Source organism: Salvelinus sp. IW2-2015, linkage group LG7, assembly GCF_002910315.2.
Source record: "Salvelinus sp. IW2-2015 linkage group LG7, ASM291031v2, whole genome shotgun sequence".
In the NCBI taxonomy this organism is placed as follows: domain Eukaryota; kingdom Metazoa; phylum Chordata; class Actinopteri; order Salmoniformes; family Salmonidae; genus Salvelinus; species Salvelinus sp. IW2-2015.
In genome coordinates, this window is record NC_036847.1 from 22,598,617 (window position 1) to 22,626,058 (window position 27,442).

General features: G+C 43.4%; 1 protein-coding gene across 2 annotated transcripts; it reads right to left on the reverse strand.

Moving 5' to 3' along the window:
• Positions 1 to 5,073: 5,073 nt before the first annotated feature.
• Positions 5,074 to 27,341, reverse strand: LOC111966612 (N-fatty-acyl-amino acid synthase/hydrolase PM20D1.2). Of its 2 annotated transcripts, XR_011480187.1 has the most exons (14): positions 26,896 to 27,341; positions 26,686 to 26,772; positions 19,797 to 20,032; positions 19,509 to 19,595; positions 17,866 to 17,999; positions 13,282 to 13,401; positions 10,653 to 10,728; positions 10,469 to 10,530; positions 10,232 to 10,310; positions 9,365 to 9,436; positions 8,716 to 8,881; positions 8,467 to 8,566; positions 7,799 to 7,933; positions 6,231 to 6,317 (listed from the first exon to the last, which is right to left on the reverse strand). XR_011480187.1 is itself a non-coding variant. In XM_023991417.2 (13 exons), the coding sequence occupies exons 1-13, from the start codon at positions 27,113 to 27,115 to the stop codon at positions 6,188 to 6,190; spliced, it is 1,569 nt and encodes a 522-aa protein (XP_023847185.1). In that variant the 5' UTR covers positions 27,116 to 27,341; the 3' UTR covers positions 5,074 to 6,187. The 2 variants fall into 2 exon arrangements, 1 of the variants encoding a protein (XP_023847185.1); XM_023991417.2 differs by lacking the exon at positions 7,799 to 7,933 and having other exon boundaries at positions 5,074 to 6,317.
• Between the last annotated feature and the right edge of the window lie 101 nt (positions 27,342 to 27,442).

Genomic DNA, 27,442 nt, shown 5'->3' on the forward strand with positions numbered 1-27,442 from the left:
GTTTTTTAGGATACAAATAAATGGAATAGACCTAAGCACAGACAAAATCCAAGAGAAAAACCTGGTTCAGTCTGCTTTCCAACAGACACTGGGAGACAAATTCAATTTTTCTGCAGGATAATATTCTAAATCACAAGGCCAAATATACACTGGAGTTGCTGAAAAAGACGACATTGAATGTTAGGCCTAGTTACAGATTTGACTTAAATCGGCTTAAATCTATTGCAAAACTTCAAAATGGCTGTCTAGCAATGATAAACAACCAACTGGACAGAACTTGAAGAATTTGTCAAGAATAATGTGCACATATTGTACAATCCAGCTATGCAAAGCTCTTAGAGACTTACCCAAAAAGGCTTACAGCTGTAATCGCTCCCAAAGGTGATTCTAACATGTATTGACTCAGGGGTTTGAATACTTTCTAATCAAGAGATATTAGTATTTTATTTCATTGTTTTACAAATGTTACAATTTTTCTTAGACTTTGACATTACAGTTTTTTGTGATGATAATACACTGCTCAAAAAAATAAAGGGAACACTTAAACAACACAATTTAACTCCAAGTCAATCACACTTCTGTGAAATCAAACTGTCCACTTAGGAAGCAACACTGATTGACAATACATTTCACATGCTGTTGTGCAAATGGAATAGACAAAAGGTGGAAATTATAGGCAATTAGCAAGATTATTAGCAAGCACCCCAATAAAGGAGTGGTTCTGCAGTTCTGTGGTTCTGCAGGTGGTGACCACAGACCACTTCTCAGTTCCTATGCTTCCTGGCTGATTTTTGATCACTTTTGAATGCTGGCGGTTCTTTCACTCTAGTGGTAGCATGAGACGGAGTCTACAACCCACACAAGTGGCTCAGTAGTGCAGCTCATCCAGGATGGCACATCAATGCGAGCTGTGGCAAGAAGGTTTGCTGTGTCTGTCACGCTAGTGTCCAGAGCATGGAGCGCTACCAGGAGACAGGCCAGTACATCAGGAGACGTGAGGAGGCCGTAGGAGGGCAACAACCCAGCAGCAGGACCGCTACCTCCGCCTTTGTGCAAGGAGAGCAGGTGGAGCACTGCCAGAGCCCTGCAAAATGACCTCCAGCAGGCCACAAATGTTGCATGTGTCTGCTCAAACGGTCAAAGCAGACTCCATGAGGGTGGTATGAGGCCCGACGTCCACAGGTGGGGGTTGTGCTTACAGCCCAACACCATGCAGGACGTTTGGCATTTGCCAGAGAACACCAAGATTGCAAATCGCCACTGGCGCCCTGTGCTCTTCACAGATGAAAGCAGATCACACTGAGCACATGTGACAGACGTGACAGAGTCTGGAGACGCCGTGGAGAACGTGCTGCTGCCTGCAACATCCTCCAGCATGACCGGTTTGGCAGTGGGTCAGTCATGGTGTGGGGTGGCATTTCTTTGGGGGGGGGGGGGGGGGCGGGGGCCACAGCCCTCCATGGCTCGCCAGAGTAGCCTGACTGCCATTAGGTACCGAGATGAGATCCTCAGACCCCTTGTGAGACCATATGCTGGTGCGGTTGGCCCTGGGTTCCTCCTAATGCAAGACAATGCTAGACCTCATGTGGCTGGAGTGTGTCAGCAGTTCCTGCAAGAGGAAGGCATTGATGCTATGGACTGCCCGCCCGTTCCCCAGACCTGAATCCAATTGAGCACATCTGGGACATCATGTCTCGCTCCATCCACCAACGCCACGTTGCACCACAGACTGTCCAGGAGTTGGCGGATGCTTTAGTCCAGGTCTGGGAGGAGATCCTCAGGAAACCATCCGCCACCTCATCAGGAGCATGCCCAGGCGTTGTAGGAGGTCATACAGGCACGTGGACCCACACACACTACTGAGCCTCATTTTGACTTGTTTTAAGGACATACATCAAAGTTGGATCAGCCTGTAGTGTGGTTTTCCACTTTAATTTTGAGTGTGACTCCAAATCCAGACCTCCATGGGTTGATAAATTTGATTTACATTGATCATTTTTGTGTGATTTTGTTGTCAGCACATTCAACTATGTAAAGAAAAAAGTATTTAATAAGAATATTTCATTCATTCAGATCTAGGATGTGTTATTTTAGTGTTCCCTTTATTTTTTTGAGCAGTGTAGCTTACTTACTTGTGTTTTTCTTGTTTTTATTTCTCGTGTTTTTGTTCTACTTTGAGACAAGGATATCCCTGCCGGCCAAACCCTCCCTAACCGGACGACACTGGGCCAATTGTGCGTCACCCTTGAGCCTCCCGGTCGCGGCCGGCTGCGGCAGAGCCTGTGCTTGAACCCAGAATCTCTGCGGGCACAGCCTTAGACCACTGCGCCACCCGCGGAGGCCATCATCTGCTCATTTATTCTGCTAAATTGTAATTACTTCGCTACTATGGCCTATTTATTGCCTACTCCCTCACCCATTTGCACACACTGTATACAGTGGGAGAACAAGTATTTTGATACAATGCCGATTTTTCAGGTTGTCCTACTTACAAAGCATGTAGAGGTCTGTAATTTTTATCATAGGTACACTTCAACTGTGAGAGACGTAATCTAAAACAAAAATCCAGAAAATCACATTGTATGATTTTTAAGTAATTCATTTGCATTTTATTGCATGACATAAGTATTTGATACATCAGAAAGCAAACTTAATATTTGGTACAGAAACCTTTGTTTGCAATTACAGAGATCATACGTTTCCTGTAGTTCTTGACCAGGTTTGCACACACTGCAGCAGGATTTTGGCCCACTCCTCCATACAGACCTTCTCCAGATCCTTCAGGTTTCGGGGCTGTCGCTGGGCAATACGGACTTTCAGCCCCTCCAAAGATTTTCTATTGGGTTCAGGTCTGGAGACTGGCTAGGCCACTCCAGGACCTTGAGATGCTTCTTACGGAGCCACTCCTTAGTTCCCTGCGTGTGTGTTTTGGGTCGTTGTCATGCTGGAAGACCCAGCCACGACCATTTCTCAATACTCTTACTGAGGGAAGGAGGCTGTTGGCCAAGATCTTGCGATACATGCCCCATCCATCCTCCCCTCAATACGGTGTAGTCGTCCTGTCCCCTTTGCAGAAAAGCATCCCCAAAGAATGATGTTCCATCTCCATGCTTCACGGTTGGGATGTGTTCTTGGGTTGTACTCATCCTTCTTCTCCCTCAAACACCGCGAGTCGAGTCTAGACCAAAAAGCTCTATTTTTGTCTCATCAGACCACATGACCTTCCCCATTCCTCCTTCTGGATCATCCAGATGGTCATTGGCAAACTTCAGACGGGCCTGGACATGCGCTGGCTTGAGCAGGGGGACCTTGCGTGCGCTGCAGGATTTTAATCCATGACGGCGTAGTGTGTTACTAATGGTTTTCTTTGAGACTGTGGTCCCACTCTCTTCAGGTCATTGACCAGGTCCTGCCGTGTAGTTCTGGGCTGATCCCTCACCTTCCTCATGATCATTGATGCCCCACGAGGTGAGATCTTGCATGGAGCCCCAGACCGAGGGTGATTGACCATCATCTTGAACTTCTTCCATTTTCTAATAATTGCGCCAACAGTTGTTGCCTTCTCACCAGCTGCTTCCCTATGTCCTGTAGCCCATCCCAGCCTTGTGCAGGTCTACAATTTTATCCTTGATGTCCCTACACAGCTCTCTGGTCTTGGCCATTGTGGAGAGGTTGGAGTCTGTTTGATTGAGTGTGTGGACAGGTGTCTTTTATACAGGTAACGAGTTCAAACAGTGCAGTTAATAGCAGTAATCAGGGGGAGAACAGGAGGGCTTCTTAAAGAAAAACGAACAGGTCTGTGAGAGCCGGAATTCTTACTGGTTGGTAAGTGATCAAATACTTATGTCATGCAATAAAATGCAAATGAATTACTTAAAAATCATACAATGTGATTTTCGGGATTTTTGTTTTAGATTACGTCTCTCACAGTTGAAGTGTACCTATGATACAAATTACAGACCTCTACATGCTTTGTAAGTAGGAAAACCTGCAAAATCGGCAGTGTATCAAATACTTGTTCTCCCCACTGTATATACTTTTTTCTATTGTGTTGACTGTACGCTTGTTTATTCCATGTGAAATTCTGTGTTTGTTTGTGTTGCACTGCTTTGCTTTATCTTGGCCAGGTCGCAGTTGTAAATGAGAACTTGTTCTCAACTAGCTAACCTGGTTAAAGGTGAAATAAAAAATATCACATTCATTTGTATACAGGCTAACCTCTGTATAGCCTACATGAAGTTGGTTCCTTTTTCAGTCATGTCTTTGGTCACATTCGTGTGGGTCAAACAAAAACACCATAATTACTTGACAAAAGTAATCCGCTCGAACGCGCCCATTGTATCATTCCATGCTTGACAATAACACATTTTGTGTACGACAAATTTGCCAACCCTTCCTCCCACGACCACTCCACCACCACTGTGCCTACATTAGTTTAGATTCTAATGTCAAAATATGTACACCAATATTTGGCTCAAAGTGAGTCAAAAATAAAGTACTTGTACAATGTTTGTATGTAATATTTGTTGATGCTGCTGATCGTGATTTGCCTTTCATTTGAAATGTTTGAAACCCTTGTTTGTTTGTTACGCCATTAATTCCAACTGTAAAGTAGGCTACTACTTAGTAGTAAGTATATAGTCTACAATAGGTGAATAAGAAAACAATATTGCGAGGCTACTTAATGTGGCATGGATTTAGACCTGTCTGAACACGGTTCGCTAACCGGGATTCCTTGGGACATCCCTACCCTGAACCCTACCCCAGGGTTTCCCAAACTCAGACCTCGGGACCTCAAGGGGTGGAGGTTTTATTTTTTTCCCTAGTACTACACAGCTGATTAAAATAATCAACTAATCATCAAGCTTTGATCAGCCGTGTAGTGTTAGAGCAAAAACCAAAATGTGCACCCCTTGGGGCCCCGAGGACAGTTTCAGAAACGCTGCAACCCTTACCCTAACCATCTTGAATGTCAACTTCAGTTGGGTAGAGATGTCCCAAGGATCCCGGATAGCAAGGACTGTCTGACTACATTGTTTGGACACACCAACTGGAAACAAAGATTGCCGTCACCACAGTGTATCTTGTTTATTATCCATTATGTTCACTACACCCCCACATCAACGATATCTTTAGCGTCATTGGCACAGTACCTCTGACACTAGGCAGCAGTATTTCAAGAAAAATAGATACTTTCACAGTTATCATCTGAAACAGAGGATTAAGTATCGCACCTCAATTAACCTGTGTTTTATATTCACAATTAAAATTTAAAAAATGCTCTCATACCTCAGAAATCAGCAAGTAAAATAGCATGCAAAATTATCTCCTTTTAAAAGCTTGCGATTTCAATCTTCATACCATTAATGTGCATTGAAAATAATTGTTTTACATAATATCTTTATAATTTAATATTCATTTACAGATGCCATTCCACAGGGAGGAAATTTTGCCAGCAAATATCAGATAATATCTCTCACACATGCATGCTGCATACACTTCATCAATCACCTACTTCAAGCTTCATGTTGCCAATGACCAGTAACAAAATAATAGTAACATATCAAATTGATTTTGTACCAATTAAAAACAGCTTTTCTATGGCCATACCAACATCTAACTCCATATCTCTACTGCAATACTGTCACCAGGGGGGGTTATTTTCTTTATAAAATGTAACACAGATCAAAATCTCTGTTGTATTATTTCTGTTCCTCGTAAGACTTTGCCCCCTTTTGATGTCTTCGTAACATTGAATTGCTGTACTCATTAAAAATACAATCCGATTGTCTCATTCAAACTATAGCATTGATGCTAATGTGCACATGGTTTGTTGCTTATCATATAGTATCACCACGAGACAACTGTGCTTCTTCCAAAATATAGGAGGGACCAAACCTGACAGGGTAAACAGAATGTAACACAGTGTAATCTGGATTATGAATGTAAGAGGCTGCGTTTACACAGGCAGCCCAATTCTGAGATTCTAATTGGTCTTTTGACTAATCACAAACTTTTCACATCAGATATTTTTCAGATCTGATTGTCAAAAGACCAATTAGTTAAACAAATATTAGAATTGGGCTGCCTGTGTACACACAGCCAGAGTGGCATACACTTGCAGCAATGGATAAGTGAACCACCAAAGCACAACCACTGCCCCCAGTACCCATAATGCCCTACAACTTTAGAGCTCATGACCAGCACTGTGGGGAGAAGGGAGGTCCTTGATGTCACAGTTCTGGATTAGATTGAAGTAAAAGACCACCAGTTCCTCATAGTTCTTCTTAGAAATCCTCTCATTAATACCATGGAACCTGAAAATGTAGAGGGAAAAGATAGAAAGATCGTCTCAACTTAATGTCGCTTGGCCACTTTCTCATTTGTCGAATGCAGTATAGTGCATTGTTTAACCCTCCTTGTCGGCACTGTGTGTATAGGGCTGACTTACATTTTATGGTTCAACCGTGTCATATGGCTAGATCATAAGACTGTGGAGTATTAGTCTCATGATTAACAAAATAACAGGGCCTTGTGTTCAAACAATCTTAGACTACATCGTTATGACTACATTCAAAACCTTGCTTCCGGACAAACTAAACACCTTCTTCGCCCGCTTTAAGGACAACAGTGTCACCGACGCGGCACACTACCAAGGACTGTGGGCTCTCCTTCTCCGTGGCAGACGTGAATAAGACATTTAAGCATGTTAACCCTCGCAAGGCTGCAGAGCAAGACGGCATCCCTAGCCGCATCCTCAGAAGATGCGCAGACCAGCTGGCTGGAGTGTTTACGGACATATTCAATCTCTCCCTATCCCAGTCTGCTGTCCCCACTTGCTTCAAGATGTCCATCATTGTTCCTGTACCCAAGAAAGTAAAAGGTAACTGAACTAAATGACTATTGCGCATCATGAAGTGCTTTGAGAGGCTAGTTAAGGATCATATCATCTCTACCTTACCTGACACCCTAGACTCACTTCAATTTGCTTAACGCCCCAATAGATCCACAGGCGATGCAATCGCCATCGCACTGCCCTATCCCATCTGGACAAGAGCAATAGCTATGTAAGAATGCTGTTCATTGACTATAGCTCAGCATTCAGCAACATAGTACCCTCCAGGCTCATCATAAAGCTCAAGGCCCTGGGTCTGAAACCCGCCCTGTGCAACTGGGTTCTGAACTTCCTGACGGGCCACCCCCCAGGTGGCGAAGGTAGGAAACAACACCTCTACTATGCTGATCCTCAACACAGGGGCCCCAACAAGGGTGCTTGCTCAGCCCCCTCCTGTACTCCCTGTTCACCCATGACTGCGTGGCCACGCACGTCTCCAACTCAATCATAAAGTTTGCAGACGAAACAACAGTAGTAGGCCTGATTACCAACAATGCAGAGACAGCCTACAGGGAGGGGAGGGCCCTGGGAGAGTGGCGCCAGGAAAATAACCTCTCACTCAACAAAACAAAAGGAGCTGATTGTGGACTTCAGGAAACAGCAGAGGGAGCACGCCCCTATCCACAGACGGGACCCCAGTGGGGAAGGTGGAAAGCTTCAAGTTCCTCGGTGTAAACATCACTGACAAACTGAAATGGTCCACCCAAACAGACAGTGCGGTGAAGAAAGCGCAACAGGAGGCTGAAGAAATTTGGCTTGACCCCTAAAACCTTTACAGATGCACAATTGAGAGCATCCCGTCAGGCTATATCACCGCCTGGTARGGCAACTGCACCACCCACAACTGCAGGGCTCTCCAGAGGGTGGTGCGGTCTGCCCAACACATCACAGAGGGCAAACTACCTGCAATCCAGGACACCTACAGCACCCGATGTCACAGGAAAGCCAAAAAGATCATCAAGGACATCAACCACCCGAGCCACGGCCGGTTCACCTCGCTATCATCCAGAAGGCGAGGTCAGTACAGGTATATCAAAGCTGGGACCGAGAGACAAAAAAACCCAGACTTAAATAGCCATTAGTCGGCTTTGACCCGGTTACGCAAACCCGGCACCTTAAAGGCTGCTGCCCTATATGCATAGACTTGGAATCACTGGCCACTTGAATAAATGGAACACTAGTCACTTTAATAATGTTTAAATACTGCTTTACTCATCTCATATGTATACACTGTATTCTATTCTACTGTATTTTAGTCAATGCCATTCCGACATTGCTCGATCTAATATTTATATATTTCTTAATTACATTATTTTACTTGTAGATGTATGTGTATTGTTGTGAATCGTTGTTAGATACTACTGCACTGTTAGATACCACTGCACTGTTGGAGCTAAATACATTTTGATTTGAACACAAGCATTTCGCTACACCCACAACAACATCTGCTAAATATGTGCATGTGACCAATAAAATGTGATTTGATTGGAGCTGGAGAGAGCTCTTCTATACAGAATATTTCCTTGTGGGTGTTATGGCTCACAGTACTTCTGTTACAGTGTGTGTCCTACCTCTGGGCGTCCCCTGGTCTGAACCATGTAGGAGCAAAGCGATAGATGTCCTTGGCCAGGTCAGTGTAGTGACGGCTGTCTGTGTTTCCGATGCAGATACCTGCACATTGGAATATGATAGTAGGTCTCGACATAAAAATGATAAAACATTGCCTGAACAACCCATTTCATAAGCAGAAAACATTTTCAACACCATGGTGGGCAAACCAAACTAATACCATTCCCTCTCCACGTACTCCCATTTCTTACCAGGGGCAACAGTAACTTGTGGGAACTGGTCCAGCACAGTCTTCTTGATGATCTGGAACCCAAAGGATGTTTCATCGTAGGAGCTGACAGGCAGCGGGTCAAAGCCATCCACTAGCTCCATCTTCACCCTCTCATCTCCCACTGTGGACTGGATCAACTCCAAAACCTGACGGGAGGACAAARACACTATCATTGTGAAAACGGAACAGTTTCCTTCAACTGTACTTCAAAGTTGCGAGCATGACTAAATTAAATAAATGTTCTACTTTTGTGAGAGGGCCATATGATTCTAGCTAATATAATAGATAAGTAACATGAGTTTTTAATATAGCATGTGGTTGAACCATATAGATAGCAGTAGATTTGCAATGTCACAGCACCATTCATTAGACCAGGGATCACCAAATAGATTCAGCCGCGGGACAATTTTCCTTGAGCAGATGGTCAGGAACATAATTACAAATAATTTGTAGACTGCAAATTGCCCGCAAACAGATATAATATTTGACTAAAACAATCATTTAAAATATTTTGGGCTCAGAAAACTTGGGGTGCCAAATAAAAATCACCCATTGGCCAATTTGGTCTGTGGGCCACCAGTTGAGGAACCTGGCTTTAGACAGAGCTTGCAGTAAATACTAATCCCCACCTCTTGTAGTGACTGTGCGGAATGTATCCGCAGATTCACATAGGCCTCAGCTTGGGAAGGAAGAATGTTAACCTGTGAAAAAAGAAAACATATGTATGTAATTAAAGGACTCCCCCAGAGGAAGTTGAAGCCACTATTTCAACGTAATTTCCTGTCCTAGAGATGTAATACACATTTAGGTTCCACAACTAAAGTATGACAAAGGCTACTTATACATATTCACGAATTGGGTGTGGGAATTTCCACTTGGAGTTGATAAACATCAACCAATAGGGRACCGACAGCAGTATAGTTAGCATGCTAACCTTATCTAGCTAGCTAATGTTATCCGTTGTTCCTGTTTATTTTTTTCTCTACACCGTATTCAAAATATTAGCTAGCTGGGTCTATGGCTGGTTCTGGAACTGGATCTGTCATAAGCACTGATTTAGGGAAAACTTTGCCGCAGATGGAAACCAATGGACGCGAATCCACCATAGAAATAGAAAATAATAAGATGAAGCTCCGGAAATACAGATAACTATTGAAAGATAGCTGATATGCATTATTCTATATTTGGAATGGAAACGATGCAACCTTTGGTAGGCTGCTGACAGGCTTTGGCACAGAAAAGCCAAGTCAGCCAGTGTTCAGGGTTCTCACAGGGGAAGTGAAATGATAGGCTACAATGACTTTGCTCATGATCATGCACGCCGAAAATGACTTGTAACTATAAGTTCCTTTGCATGTGCCTTCTCATTATCTGGATAGACACTTGTGGTTTCTGGCCATTGTCTTTCAGCTCCGAAAAGTGGATTTTTACTAGTGCGGGCATTTAACAGACAACTTTATGCACAATATATAATTTATCATGACTAGATATTGTACCTTAACTCCTGAGTTGAACATAGTGATTGCAGTTGTCGTTCTCACAAAAGCATTTGTATCAGGTCTTCTTTCCATTACTCTGCAAATAAAAGCTGTTAAATTAGGTTTAATAACTAAATCAACACCATAAATTCCCACAACATGAGGTATCTTTATTTTATAAGAGTCCCCTCTTACCTTTGTAATTCAAATAATCAAAGATGGAACAAGCCAGTGAAATTCAGAGTGGAAAATTACCTTCCAAGGAGTGGGGAGAACAGCCACATATTCGACATGACAAATTTGAGTGGGAGCCTAAACTGTGAGAAAGAAAGTGATAAAAAGTTTTTTACTGACAAATAGATGTTGTAATTTTATGGAACTTTCCCTTTAACACTCTATAGCACTCATAGGATGTCTGAGGCTAGAAACACAGCATTACCTTGTGAGCCAGGTGTTCAAAGGTCCCACGTTCAGGGCCTTCACCAAACAACCTGGGCATTGGGTTCTCCTCCAATCTGACGAGAATTTGGAGAATTTGAGTTTAGGTTCACAAAGGTTCCTCCCTTTAATGAGTTTCCTAATATTATTAACTGAAAAGGTCCTAAGAGGGAACTTGGACCTTGTAAAATGTTGTCTCATGCTCTATATACTGAGTACATCAAACATTAGGAACACCTTCCTAATATTAAGTTGCAACCCCCCCCTTTGCATTCAGAAGAGCCTCAATTCATTGTCTCTACAATGTGTTGAAAGCGTTCCATAGGGATGCTGGACCATGTTGACTCCAATGCTTCCCACAGTTGTGTGAAGTTGGCTGGATGTCCTTTGGGTGGTGGACCATTCTTGATACAGTCGGGAAATTGTTGAGCGTGAAAAACCCAACAGTTCTTGACACAAACTGGTGCACCTGGCACCTACTACCATAACACGTTCAAAAGGGACTTAAATATTTCTTTAACCTGACATCAATAAGGGATAAAAGCTATAACCTGGATTTGCCAGGTCCGTCTGTGTCATGGAAAGAGCAGTTCTTAAATGTTTTGTATACTCAGTGTATGTTCATGGCTGACCATGCAAGGGAAATTGAATTCCCTTTGATTGCACAGTACCTGTAGTTGTTAAGCAATGGCTACACACAGTAGATCCATCTAGCCTTTGATTAGTAATGAAAAAGTATATATATATATATATATATATATATATATAAAACATACAACACATCGATACAGTTACAGTGGGGAAAAAGTATTTAGTCAGCCACCAATTGTGCAAGTTCTCCCACTTAAAAAGATGAGAGAGGCCTGTAATTTTCATCATAGGTACACTCAACTATGACAGACAAAATGATAAAAAAGAATCCAGACAATCACATTGTAGGAATTTTAATGAATTTATTGCAAATTATGGTGGAAAATAAGTATTTGGTCAATAACAAAAGTTTCTCAATACTTTTTATATACCCTTTGTTGGCAATGACAGAGGTCAAACGTTTTCTGTAATGCTTCACAAGGTTGTCACACACTGTTGCTGGTATTTTGGCCCATTCCTCCATGCAGATCTCCTCTAGAGCAGTGATGTTTTGGGGCTGTTGCTGGGCAACACGGACTTTCAACTCCCTCCAAAGATTTTCTATGGGGTTGAGATCTGGAGACTGGCTAGGCCACTCCAGGACCTTGAAATGCTTCTTACGAAGCCACTCCTTTGTTGCCCGGGCGGTGTGTTTGGGATCATTGTCATGCTGAAAGACCCAGCCACGTTTCATCTTCAATGCCCTTGCTGATGGAAGGAGGTTTTCACTCAAAATCTCACGATACATGGCCCCATTCATTCTGTCCTTTACACGGATCAGTCGTCCTGGTCACTTTGCAGAAAAACACCACCAAAGCATGATGTTTCCACTCCCATGCTTCACAGTAGGTATGGTGTTCTTTGGATGCAACTCAGCATTCTTTGTCCTCCAAACACGACGAGGTGAGTTTTTACCAAAAAGTTCTATTTTGGGTTCATCTGACATTCTCCCAATCTTCTTCTGGATCATCCAAATGCTCTCTACAAACTTCAGACGGGCCTGGACATGTACTGGCTTAAGCAGGGGGACACGTCTGCACTGCAGGATTTGAGTCCCTGGCGGCGTAGTGTGTTACTGATGGTAGGCCTTGTTACTTGGTCCCAGCTCTCTGCAGGTCATTCACTAGGTCCCCCCGTGTGGTTCTGGGATTTTTGCTCACCGTTCTTGTGATCATTTTGACCCCACGGGGTGAGATCTTGCGTGGAGCCCAGATCGAGGGAGATTATCAGTGGTCTTGTATGTCTTCCATTTCCTAAATAATTGCTCCCACAGTTGATTTCTTCAAACCAAGCTGCTTACCTATTGCAGATTCAGTCTTACCAGCCTGGTGCAGGTCTACAATTTTGTTTATGGTGTCCTTTGACAGCTCTTTGGTCTTGGCCATAGTGGAGTTTGGAGTATGACTGTTTGAGGTTGTGGACAGGTGTCTTTTATACTGATAACAAGTTCAAACAGGTGCCATTAATACAGGTAACGAGTGGAGGACAGAGGAGCCTCTTGAAGAAGTTACAGGTCTGTGAGAGCCAGAAATCTTGCTTGTTTGTAGGTGACCAAATACTTATTTTCAACCATAATTTGCAAATAAATTCATTAAAAATCCTACAATGTGATTTTCTGGATTTTGTTTTCTCATTTTGTCTGTCATAGTTGAAGTGTACCTATGATGAAATTTACAAGCCTCTCTCATCTTTTTAAGTGGGAGAACTTGCACAATTGGTGGCTGACTAAATACTTTCTTGCCCCACTGTATATATCATCATATTATAAAATCGATACTTTGACTAAGTAACAATTTGTAAAAAATAAAAAAATTAAAATCTAGGTAGCGCGAGTGTCCTGTAGTTTTCACCAAAACGGTGGTATTTTTCATTCTATAGCTTGTTCTCCATCTTCTTTTGAATAGCAAGCCAACCTCAGCACCTAAGTATTGTGATAATGTATCTGGAGGTCCCTGACAATTCCCAGCCGTACCTGTGACGATTCACTAATCCCCTCTTACCTTTTGACTGCTCCTGCCAGGATGCCTATGCTGCTCTCACTGGGAGGCATGGAGGAGTGACCCGGGGCCTTGGAAACGCTCAGCTTCACCGTTGCTAGCCCCTTCTCACTGATCCCAATCCTGACATATACACACACAGGCAAATCAAAATCTAATATTATTTGTCACGTGCTGACCTAAGACAGGGACATTTTACTAGGATTAAATGTCAGGAATTGTGAAAAAAGGAGTTTAAATGTATTTGGCTAAGGTGTATGTAAACTTCCGACTTCAACTGTACAAGCGTTTGAAAAAGGAACACAAAGTAACAATAACGAGGCTATATACAGGAGGTACTGGTACAGAGTCAATGTGTAGTTGCACAAGTTAGTCAAGGCAATTTGTACATGTAGGTAGGGGTAAAGTGACTATGCATAGATAATAAACAGCAAGTAGCAGCAGTGTAAAAATAAAGGGAGGGGGGGGAAATCAATGCAAACAGTCTGGGTGGCCATTTGATTAATCGTTCAGTAGTCCTATGGCTTGGGGGTAGAAGCTGTTGAGGAGCCTTTTGGACCCAGACTTGGCGCTCCAATACCGCTTGCCGTGCAGTAGCAGAGAGAACAGTCTATGACTTGGGTGACTGGAGTCATTTTTGGGGCCTTCCTCTATAGGTCCTGGATGACAGGAAGCTTGGCCCCAGTGATGGAATGGGCCGTACGCACTACATTCCGTAGCGCCTTGCGGTCAGATGCCGAGCAGTTGTCATACCAGGCGGTGATGCAACTAGTCAGGATGCTCTCGATGGTGTAGCTGTAGAACCTTTTAAGAATCTGAGGACATATGCCAAATCTTTTCAGAGTCCTGAAGGGGAAAAGTCATTGTTGTGCCCTCTTCATGAGTGTCTTGGTGTGTTTGGACCATGATAGCTTGTTGTTGATGTGGACACCAAGGAACTCGAAACTCACGACCCGCTCCACTACAGCCCTGTCGATGAGAATGGGGGAGTGTTCGGCCCTCCTTTTCCTATAGTCTACAATCAGCTCTTTTTTCTTGCTCAAGTTGAGGGAGAGGTTGTTGTCCTGGCACCACACTACCAGGTCTCTGACCTCCCTATAGGCTGTCTCATCATTGTTGGTAACCAGGCCTACCACTGTTGTGTCGTCAGCAAACTTAATGACGGTATTGGAGTCATGCTTGGCCACACAGTTGTGGGTGAACGGGGAGTACAGGAGTGGACTAAGCATGCACCCATGAGGGGCCCCCGTGTTGAGGATCAGCGTGGCAGATGTGCTGTTGCCTGCCCTTACCACCTGGGGGCGGCCCATCAGGAAGTCCAGGATCCAGTTGCAGAGGGAGGTTTTTAATCCCAGGGTCCTTAGCTTAGTGATGAGCTTAGTGTGCACTATGGTGTTGAACGCTGAGCTGTAGTCAATGAACAGCATTCTCACATAGGTGTTCCTTTTGTCCAGGTGGGAAAGGGCAGTGTGGAGTGTGACAGATTCCGTCATCTGTGGATCTGTTCAGGCGGTATGCGAATTGGAGTGGGTCTAGGGTTTCCAGGATGATGGTGTTGATGTCAGCCATGACATGGGGCGGCAGGTAGCCTAGTGGTTAGAAAGTTGGGCCAGTAACCGAAAGGTTGCTGGATCGAATCCCTGAGCTGACAAGGTAAAAATCTGTTGTTCTGCACCTGAACAAGGCAGTTAACCCACTGTTGCCTGGTAGACCATCATTGTAAATAAGAATTTGTTCTTAACTGACTTGCCTAGTTAAATAAAAAGGTAAAAAATAAAAAATAATTTAAAAGGCCAGCATTTCAAAGCACTTCATGACTGCCCGACGTGAGTGCTACGGGGCGGTAGTCATTTAGGCAGGTAACCTTTGCTTTCGTGGGCACAGGGACTATGGTGGTCTGCTTGAAACATGTAGGTATTACAGACTTGATCGAGGAGAGGTTGAAAATGTCAGTGAAGACACTTGCCAGTTGGTCCGCACATGCCCGGAGTACACGTCCTGGTAATCCATCTGGCCCCGCGGCCTTGTGAATGTTGACCTGTTTAAAGGTCTTGCTCACATCAMCTACGGAGAGCGTGATCACACAGTCATCCGGAACAGCTGGTGCTCTCATGCATGCCTCAGTGTTGCTGGCCTCGAAGCAAGCATAAAAGGCATTAAGCCCGTCTGGTAGGCTGGCGTCACTGGGCAGCTCGCGGCTGGTTTTTCCTTTGTAGTCTAATAGTTTGCAAGCCTGGCCACATCAGTAGAGCGTCAGAGCCGGTGTAGTAGGATTCAGTCTTAGTCCTGTATTGACGCTTTGCCTATTTAATGGTTCATCTGAGGGCATAGAGGGATTTCTTATAAGCGTCCGGATTAGTGTCCCGCTCCTTGAAAGCGGCAGCTCTAGATGTTGCCTGTAATCCATGGCTTCTGGTTGGAATATGTATGTATGGTCACTGTATGTATGTCGTCGATGCACTTAAGCCTGTGACTGAGGTGGTATACTCCTCAATGCCATTGGGTGAATCTCAGAACATATTCCAGTCTATCCTAGCAAAACAGTCCTGTAGTGTAGCAGTCGCATCATCTGACCACTTCCGTATTGAGTGGGTCATTGCTTGAATTTTTGCTTGTAAGCAGGAATCAGGAAGATAGAATTATGGTCAGATTTGCCAAATGGAGGGTGAGGGAGAGCTTTGTAACCATCTCTGTGTGTGGAGTAAAGGCGGTCTAGAATTTTTTTCCCCCTCTGGTTGCACATGTAACATGCTGGTAGAAATTAGGTGAAACAGATTTAAGTTTGCCTGCATTAAAGTTCCATGGCCACTAGGAGAGCCGTTTCTGGATGAACATTTTGTTTGCTTACGGCCTTATACAGCTCGTTGAGTGCAGTCTTAGTGCCAGCATCGGTTTGTGGTAAATAGACGGCTACAAAAAATATAGATGAAAACTCTCTTGGTAGATAGTGTGGTCTGCAGCTTATCATGAGGTACTCTACCTCAGGTGAGCAATACCTCAAGACTTCTTTAATATTAGACATCGCGCATGAGCTGTTTGACAAATAGACAAACACCACCACCCCTCGTCTTACCAGAGATAGCTGTTCTGGCCTGCAGATGCACGGAAAATCCAGCCAACTGTATATTATCCGTGTCGTCGTCCAGCCACGACTCGGTGAAACATAAGATATTACCGTTTTAAATGTCCCGTTGGTAGGATAGTCTCAAACGGAGCTCATCCAGTTTATTCTTTTTCACTTGGCAGGCACTTGGCAGGCATATACACTTTTAATATATTGTGATAGCAATCTATGACGTAAACCATATTTAAGTTGTGTTTTATATCATATTGTACAACAGCTGATGAAACTAACACCGTAAATGTGAGAAACTTTGATCAGTAACCAGGTTTCCATCCAACCACTTCATGCAGATGAACTACGTGACGCATGGGGAAAAAATCATGACCTGGTTGATGGAAACAGCTGGTACAATTTTATAAATGTGGACAGACAATTTATTCATTTGACATAGTGGGATCTTTTTGTGTGCGTAAAATTAATTACACGAGAAATGACGCAAATATCGATAATAAGCATCATATCGAAGTAAACTTGGAGTCACGAGACGATATGTTGTGTGTTCCTCCCACTACGACTCGGGAAAGCATGCAGTTTATTAGGCTACAGATGAAAGAAGTTATGATGAACTTCACAGGGTGGTGGAAGTGCACAGTGATGATCTTGATGCTCCTTTCCAAGAAATATTGAGGATCTTATTCTAGTGACATGATGATCAATGCTTGGCTTCCATTTGACAATTAAAAATGATCTTGCTCTCATCCATAATAATCTCATCATGTAGGTAGCCTACCAGCAATCTATCTGCAAGCCGTTGGCTAGAGTGGTCACATTTGCTATATAAACGCAACAGTTTTGGTTACAAAACTATCAGTAGAGTTGAAAATGCGATAGAGACCCATTTAACTTTTTTTGTTTTTATTCGGGAACTTAACCGCAAAAGTTATGTTATCACACATAGCCTTTTATACACAATAAGTCCGGTTGATGGAAACTTCTCTGGTGGGAAAATGTGTATATTGTTGTACGCACATTTTTAAATAGTCGCATGAAAATCTGTCGCCAATTGGATGGAAACCAAGCTAATGTCATTTTCTGATAGTTTCTGGTTGAAAATACAATTTACTACGCAGGACCTTGTAATCAGCAGTTTTTGCAAGGGAGGAGTTTTGGCTTGCCTGTTGACATCACCAGGCAGTATAAGTTAATAGACCAATAAAGAGATATCCAAACCTCTCTGCCAATAACAGATGGTTTTTTCAGGTTACATATCCCTCCCATTAGGCCCTTCCAATTACACCCCTCACTCAGACCACTCCCACAGTCCTAACTAAATTCTGTCTAGGAAATTATTTTTGCAAAAAATCTATTTGGATTTTTGACAATTTTAATGGAAAACTATTATAAATGGTACTTAATTGTTACCCAGAAATGAGTTCATACTGAGATAAAAATGGCTACATTGGGCCTGTGGTTAGTCACTTACAAAGACACTAAATATGAGAAAAGAGTGAATGAATGCTTACAGAGCAGCAGGCCCCTGCAGACCACTGATGACTCCATCCAGCACAGCCAGACCCTCATCCAGTACAAACGCCAGCTGTACCCCTTTCTTCTTCAGCACCCTCACTATGTTCATGGCCCCCTGGAAGCCACTCACCTACAGTAGACAGACAAAATCCTTTTTTTGATTTCTGTCCCTTTTCAGTTAGTGAAATAAAGTTGAAGTCGGAAGTTCACATACACCTTAACCAAATACATTTAAACTCAGTTTTCACAATTCCTGACATTTAATCCAAGTAAATATTCCCTGACTTAGGTCAGTTAGGATGACCACTTTATTTTAAGAATGTGAAAAGTCAGAATAATAGCAGAGAGAATGATTATTTCAGCTTTTATTCATTTCATCACATTCCCAGTGGGTCAGAAGTTTACATACACTCAGTATTTGGTAGCACTGCCTGTAAATTGTTTAACTTGGGTAAAACGTTTTGGGTAGCCTTCCACAAGCTTCCCACAATAAGTTGGGTGAATTTTGGCCCATTCCTCCTGACAGAGCCCGTGAAACTGAGTCAGGTGTGTTGGCCTCCTTGCTCGCACGCGCTTTTTCAGTTCTGCCCACAAATTTTGTATGGGATTGAGGTCAGGGCTTTGTGATGGCCACTCCAATACCTTGACATTGTTGTCCTTAAGCCATTTTGCCACAACTTTGGAAGTATGCTTGGGGTCATTGTCTATTTGGAAGACCCACTTGCGACCAAGCTTTAACTTCCTGGCTGATGTCTTGAGATGTTGCTTCAATATATCTACATAATTTTCCTCCAGATGGCATTTCTCCAAAAAGTACGATCTTTGTCCCCATGTGCAGTTGCAAACCGTAGTCTGGCTTTTTTATGGCGGTTTTGGAGCAGTGGCTTCTTCCTTGCTGAGCGGCCTTTCAGGTTGTGTCGATATAGTACTCGTTTTACTGTGGATATAGATATTTTGTACCCGTTTCCTCCAGCATCTTCACAAGGTCCTTTGCTGTTGTTCTGGGATTGATTTGCACTTTTCGCACCAAAGTACGTTCATCTCAAGTAGACAGAACGCGTCTCCTTCCTGAGCGGTATGACGGCTGCGTGGTCCCATGGTGTTTATACTTGCGTACTATTGTTTGTACAGATGAACGTGGTACCTTCAAGCGTTTGAAAATTGCTCCCAAGGATGAACCAGACTTTTTTCTGAGGTCTTGGCTGATTGCTTTTGATTTCCCCATGATGTCAAGCAAAGAGGCACTGAGTTTGAAGGTAGGCCTTGAAATACATCCACAGGTACACCTCCAATTGACTCAAATAATGTCAATTAGCCTATCAGAAGCTTTTAAAGCCATGACATCATTTTCTGGAATTTTCTAAGCTGTTTAAAGGTACAGTCAACTTAGTGTATGTAAACTTCTGACCCACTGGAATTGTGATACAGTGAAATATAAGTAAAATAATCTGTCTGCAAATTTTTTTGGGAAAAATGACTTGTGTCATGCACAAAGTAGATGTCCTAACCGACTTGCCAAAACTATAGTTTGTTAACAAGACATTTGTGGAGTGGTTGAAAAACGAGTTTTAATGACTCCAACCTAAATGTACGTAAACTTCCGACTTCAACTGTAAATACCTCTACTAACTTCACAAACCTCCTCATCATGACCCAGACCAATGAAGAATCCCCTTCGCGGTGAATAACCTCTTATCAACAGGTACTCCAGCGCCTGGAGAATTCCCTACAGTGAAAAATTTGTCTGGTTAAATTCTCACAATGTGAAATCGTATTATTGGGTGAGAAAAACAGCAACCGCATTGTTGATTACGCAATGCTCTTGGGCCTCTAGCTCAAAGATAAAACATATCATAGATTTGGTCCTTGTTCTTGGAACACCCAGGTTCCATAAACATCTACCCACTGTCAACCCTCACGGKCTCACCATGACAGACTGCTTGTTATCGATGGTCCCTCTCCCGTAGATGAATCCATCTATCTCCTTTGCAGAGAATGGTGGGGCCTCCCATCCGTCTCTCTCCTCAGCAGGCACCACATCTATGTGGGCCAGCAGCATGTAGGGGACGAGGGCCAGGTCAGAGCCTGGCACCCAGAACAGGTGGCTGTAGTTGGCCACAACCTCATGCTGGACCAGGTGGGAAGAAAACACTGTAGGGAAAGCTGGTAGAGGGGGGAAAAAATCTGTTAAGTGTTAGGAAATGCAGGATACCACCCTTACGAGAAAGAAAATGCACTCAGAGTGCAGTATAACTGCAGTATTCTGCAAATACTGCATCCAAAATACCACAGTCGACTGCAGTTACTGCACATTTACTGCAGTTTCAAAACTGAAATCTTTTTTTGTGAGGGCATTTCTAATAAGCTTTTAAAATAGTGGATTTGAAGTAAACGCAGATGCATTTCTGCTTGAGTATCAGAAAGCAGTGTCGAAATGCTAATTGGTAACTTTATATGCTCAAAGGACGGCAGATGGCGATATTGAGTCGTTTCATCTTATGGTCTACAGGGAATGCATGCAGCAGGCTATACACTAGTGTCCCCCGTGAACAGTTTTTGTTGTTGTACATTCTCCATTCAGGCTGCAAAGACATCAATTTCCTCATGAACTCAATTTAAAAGCGAGAAGGCAGAATTTATTTGGAAAGTATGCATACTTTCTTGATGAAACAACATTTTTCACCCCCATGGTAGTGGCTAATGCTACTTCCTGATGTTTAGCCAGGGTCATGTCTAGATGGGACAGCTTGTCAAAATTGAGGTCAAAAGTTATTATTTTTACATTTTAGCTAACCGTACTCTTTTCCTAACCTTAACCGAATTATCCTAACCTGGGGGGTTATGAAGGAACCAATGGGATGCTCAAGGTGGGGCATTCCTGCAGGGAACCCTTAAAATATTATCGTGCAGTTGCATACATGGATTTATCGGGCTTCACTAAGGGGCTGTAACATTAACGTTGTAACAAAGTTGACATTTGGGTATAGCAGCCATTGTTTGTCACGACCCCCAACACCCTACCATAATACTTCACCTAACAGTATATGGCCAGTGCGCATTTTTAGCACTTCACTGAGCTGGCAAGCCTCCAGCTACACAGCACTCACGTAGAAGCAGTAATAGTTAGTTCAGAGTATTTCTGAGTCAACTCTTTAGATGACATGCATCCTAATATGCCTGATTTAAACCAACCACTGCATTCCACAGTAAGAACCTCATACCAACAGTCAAGCGTGGTGGTGGTGTGATGGTTTGGGGATGCTTTGCTGCCTCAGGAGATATAGGCCTATGGGCTAGGCAACAATGATTTGAAAGTCGCAAAATAAAGCAAATGCTGTTTCTTGCCTTAAGCTGGGAATCACTCACAAGTAATAGGCTAATATTGTCACCCATTTCTTTTTCCGGCGCCGACCAAGATGGCCGCCTCGCTTCGCGTTCCTTGGAAAATATGCAGTATTTTGTTTTTTTATGTGTTATTCCTTACATTGGTACCCCAGGTAATCTTAGGTTTCATTACATACAGTCGGGAGGAACTACTGAATATAAGAGCAACGTCAACTCACCATCGTTCCAACCAGGAATATGACTTTCCCGAAACGGATCCAGTGTTTTGCCTTCCACCCAATACAATGGATCTGATCCCAGCCGGCGACCCTATGCGAGCCGTAAAAGGGGCAACGTAGCGGTTCCTGGTCAGGTTCGGAGACGGGCACATCGCGCTCCACTCTAGCATACTACTCGCAATGTCCAGTCTCTTGACAATAAGGTTGATGAAATCCGAGCACGGGTAAATTCCAGAGGAGACTCAGGGATTGTAAGTTCTTTGCTTCACAGAAACATGGCTAACTCAAGAGACGCTAACGGAGTCGGTGCAGCCAGCTGGTTTCTTCACGCATCGGCGGACAGAAACATACATCTTTCTGGTAAGAAGAGGGGCGGGGGTGTATGCCTTATGATTAACGAGACGTGGTGTGATCATAACAACATAAGGAACTCAAGTCATTCTGTTCACTGATCTAGAATCCTCACAATCAAATGTCGACCGCATTATCTACCAGGGATTTTCTTCGATTATAATCAAGCTGTATATATTCCCCCAAGCAGACACATCGATGGCCCTGAACGAACTTTATCTGATCATTGTAACTGGAAACCACACACCTGAGGCTGCATTCATCATAGCTTGGGGATTTAACAAAGGCTAATCTGAAAACAAACTCCCTAAATTCTATCAGCATATCGATTGTGCTACCAGGGCTGGTAAAACTTTGGATCATTGTTATACTAACTTCCGCGACGCATATAAGGCCCTCCCCGCCCTCCTTTGCGAAAAGCTGCCCAGACTCCATTTTGGTTGCTTAGCCTACAAACAGAATAAAACAACAAGCTCCCTCGCTCAGGTTGTTCAACGCTGGTCGAGACAATCTGATTCCACGCTTCAAGATGCTTCGATCACGCGGATGGATATGTTTCGCCTTCGGTCAACAACAACATTGAGAATATGCTGATTCGGTGAGCGAGTTCATTAGAAAGTGCATTGACGATGTCGTACCACAGCAACGATTAAAACATTCAACAGAACCGTGATTGACGGCAGCATTCGCGGTGAAACTGAAAGCGCGAACACACTGCTTTTAACCAGGGAGCGGTGACCGGACACATGACCGAATAAAACAGTGTAGCTATTCTCTCCGCAAGGCAATCAAACAGGCTTAAGTCCCAGTACAGAGAACAAATAGAGTCGCATTCACAGCTCAGACACAAGAGGTATGTGGCAGGGTCTACAGTCAATCACGGATTACCAAAAGAAACCAGCCCGTCGCGGACCAGGATGTCTTGCTCAGACAGGCTAAATAACTTTTTTGCTGCGTTTGAGGACAATACAGTGCCACTGACAGCGCCGTACAAAACCTGCGGGCTCTCCTTCACTGCAGCCGAGGTGAGTAAACATTTAAACGTGTTAACCCTCGCAAGGCTGCAGGCCCAGACGGCATTCCAGCCGCGTCCTCAGAGCATGCGCAGACCAGCTGGCTGGTGTGTTTACGGACATATTCAATAATCCTTATCCAGTATGCTGTTCCCATGCTTCAAGAGGGCACCATTGTTCCTGTTCCAAGAAAGCAAAGGTAACTGAGCTAAACGACTACGCCCCGTAGACTCACTTCCGTCATCATGAAGTGCTTTGAGAGACTAGTCAGGGACCATATCACTCCACCTACCGGACACCCTAGACTCTCAATTTGCTTACCGACCCAATAGTCCACAGACGACGCAATCGAACCACACTGCCTTAACCCATCTGGACAAGAGGAATACCTATGTGAGAATGCTGTTCATCGACTACAGCTCAGCATTTAACACATAGTACTCCAAACTCGTCATCAAGCTCGAGACCCTGGGTCGACCCCGCTGTGCAACTGGGTTGGACTTCCTGAGGGGCGCCCCAGGTGGTGAGGGTAGGTAACAACATCTCACCGCGTGTCCTCAACACTGGGGCCCAAAGGGTGCGTTTCTGAGCCTCTCCTGTACTCCTGTTCACCCACGACTGCGTGGCATGCACGCCTCCAACACAATCATCAAGTTTGGGATGACACTACAGTGGTAGGCTTGATTACCAAAAACGACGAGACGGCTACAGGGAGGAGGTGAGGGCCTCGGAGTGTGGTGTCAGGAAAATAGAAATTCGGCTTGTCACCAAAAGCACTCACAACTTCTACAGATGCACAATCGAGAGCATCCTGTGGGCTGTATCACCGCCTGGTACGGCAACTGCTCCGCCACAACCGTAAGGCTCTCCAGAGGGTATGAGGTCTGCACAAGCATCACCGGGGCAAACTACCTGCCTCCCAGGACACCTACACCACCACTGTCACAGGAAGGCCATAAAGATCATCACGGACAACACCCCAAGCACTGCTGTTCACCCCGCTATCATCCAGAAGGCGAGGTAGTACAGGTGCATCAAAGCAGGGACGGAGAGACTGAAAAACAGCTTCTATTCAAGGCCATCAGACTGTTAAACAGCCAACTAATTTTAGCGGCCGCTGCCAACATACTGACTCAACTCCAGCCACTTTAATAATGGGAATTGATGAAATTATGTAAAATGTACCACTAGCCATTTTAAACAATGCCACTTAATATAATGTTTACATACCCTACATTACTCATCTCATATGTTATGTATATACTGTACTCTATTATCATCTACTGCATCTTGCCACTTTATGTAATACATGTATCACTAGCCACTTTAAACTATGCCACTTTATGTTTACATACCCTACATTATCATCTCATATGTATATACTGTACTCTATACATCTACTGCATCTTGCCTATGCCGTTCTGTACCATCACTCATTCATATATCTTTATGTACATATTCTTTATCTTTTTTACACTTGTGTGTAAGGTAGTAGTTTGTGGAATTGTTAGGTTAGATTACTTGTGTGGTTTATTACTGTGATTGGTGGAACTAGAAGCACAAGCATTTCGCTACACTCGCATTAACATCTGCTAACCATGTGTATGTGACAAATAAAATTTGATTTGATTTGATCAAACTATTCTTGATTTAATCTTATCGTTGCATATACTAAATATGTGAAATTTGTTTTGATTTAGGTGCATGATAATGGTCAGTTCTCTCTCGAAACAAGGGCAGCAGAAGAAATACTTGTCATCTATGCACTTAAATAGCAAATAGAGGACGCTTTTCCCGTGATTCATTATCATGCCAGCCAGGTAGGCTATACTCCTGTTGTAAGGAGAAACAATGTGCTTAATATTAGGATAATGTATAAATATATATATAGTAGGCCTAGCCTATAGAACGCTGGATGGGAACCTCTTCTTTTAACCTCTTCGTTCTCTCACGCAACAGCATAGCCTATAGAAATGTTGCGCAACATGAGCTCTCATGAAATGTTTGATTTGATGTTCGAATACATTTGCATTGATGTCAGAGTGATTAGAGGGACAATAGAGTGCTGAGTACCAGGCAGTTAACAAGCCTGGTAGGCTACTAATGTCCATCAGCAGCATCAGAGCTTTTTAATTTATTTTAAATTTAACCTTTATTTAACTAGGCAAGTCAGTTAAGAATACATTCTTATTTACAATGACGGCCTACCCCGGCCAAACCGGACGACACTGGCCCAATTGTGCACCGCCCTATGGGACTCCCAAACCCGGCCGGTTGTGATATAGCCTGGATTCGAACTAGGGTCTGTAATGACGCTTCTTGCACTGAGATGCAGTGCCTTAGACCGCTGTGCCACTCGGGAGCCTAATTACCGTGACTAAGCGGTCACGTGGAATTAGACTGCCTTCATGACTCGTCCCCGCCGTTGTGACGGTAATATGGTCACCGTAACAGCCCTAGTCCACATACACATATCTGTCATGCTGCTGCTCCAGTTACAACTGTTCTGCCTGCGGCTACCTTGTCCCAGACCTGCTGTTTTGGACCCGCTCTCACCCTCCCTCTACCACACATGCTGTCTCAACCTCTTAATGCTCAGCTATGAAAAGCCAACTGACATTTACTCCTGAGGTGTTGACTTATTGCACCCTCTACAACTGTGATTATTATTTGACCCTGCTGGTCATCTATGAATGTTTGAACATCTTGAAGAACAATCTGGCCTTAATGGCCATGTACTCTCAATCTCCACCCAGCACAGCCAGAAGAGGACTGGCCACCCCTCAGAGCCTGATTCCTCTCTAGGTTTCTTCCTAAGTTCCTGCCTTTCTAAGGAGTTTTTCCTAGCCACCATGCTTCTACATCTGCATTGCTGTCTATTTTAGGCTGGGTTTCTCTATAAGCAATTTGTGACATCTGCTTATGTAACAATGGCTTCATAAATACATTTGATTGTTTTATAATGTTAGCTAAATGTAGTAATAAATAAATAGGCTACATTTCTTTAAATGGACAATTCTGTGAACTGTCTTGTGAAAGTTTTAAATTGACACAATACCCATTAGTAAAGGTATCAGCTAGAGATGACATGCAGGAACTTGCAGAGATTTGTAGTTTTGACATGATGTCTAAATTGATGCCAATTAGCATTTTTGAACCTGAGAGTAAATAGAGCCAAATATATTGATATAAGAGAGAGAGATGTACATGGTTATCAAAACCTCAAGCCAAGGTAAGCCTACACAAAACACAGCCCTTATTTTAAGTGTTTCTAAAATCCCCTATGGGAAAAATGAATGGTGGAAAAACGATTGGAACCATTTCCCTGTTTGACTACTAGGTTTTATGAGTATTATGACACCTCCACTGTGGGATTCTACTCAGAGATGTGGTGAGGCTACACCTCAAATTACATACTAGTCATGAAAAACATGCAGTTACTTGCTGTATATAACTGATAGAGCTAAAATGTGCGCAATTGTTTTGCATGGAATAAACATACATTTGTAGTTCTATGTTCTTCAAGAGGTGATGACATTCCAAATAGTTAACATGTATTTAATATTTCCTTAAACGGCACGCAGTTGTAAAATGCTTTCTGCGGAGCTGGGGGACTACATGCACCCCAGCAGGCAAATCGAATCCTCTCTTATTGTGACGTTTTATTGAAAACGACCAGCGCCATGCATTCCTTTTGGACGGTAAAATTAAACGAATCCTTATCGCCATTTGCCGGCCTTGTGCTTAGTGGGCTAATGGGCCTTGTGTTCAGTGGGCTAGTGTACTCAGTGAAAACATGTTTCCTACAGTAACCGGTTATAATATAACCGCCTATGCAGCATGTACCTGCTCCTAAACCAAGTACAACAGTAGGTATCCGGTAGCTTACCTTTCCTCAGGAGGCCGTCGAACTCGCGCAATGCGGTGGTGTTGAGCTGTGTCTCCGTGGTTGACACGGTGGGAATCCGGATTGCGTCTGCGTACAAAAAAGCAGGCGGCGTTGAGCAAATTTAGTGAGCACATTATAGCGATTATTCATTCACACAACATAGGTTGACAAATCTGCTCAGCTTGATGATCGAATTAGTCCGGATCTCACCTCTGAAATTCGCTAYAAGCTCCTCTCTCTGGTGCTGGTTTATGTCAGACGCAATATTGTTCGTCTTCTCCCAGTGTGCAAGTTGAAGTCCTGCATTCACATCAAACGTTAGTGTCCTTACAGTGGCTGCAACGAAAAAGGCTAATATAACTAATAACAAGCTAAACGACACAATTTTCACAAACTTGAGAATGTTCAATTTTGCACTGCGTTCGGTCATTTTTTAATTCGACAGTGCACAGCGTGTTGTTGTGAAGAGTGCAAGCTGCTCGTGACGTGTTCTGCTAATTTGATCTATGAATGATCGTTTGAGCGCCACCTTTTGGGCTGGAAATAGGTCACCAGATAATAATTTACCTTATGCACTTCCAATCAAATTGCCATGTAGCACTTATTTTATTAGACAGAACATGTCAAATGCTCTTTATTCAAATTAACTCAGACAACTACACAATAAGCAACTCTTGAAAAATAATGTTTTCATGTTTCATATTACACTGAAATCCCTGACATCTGGTGAGCTCCACATAACACAAACAAAACCAAC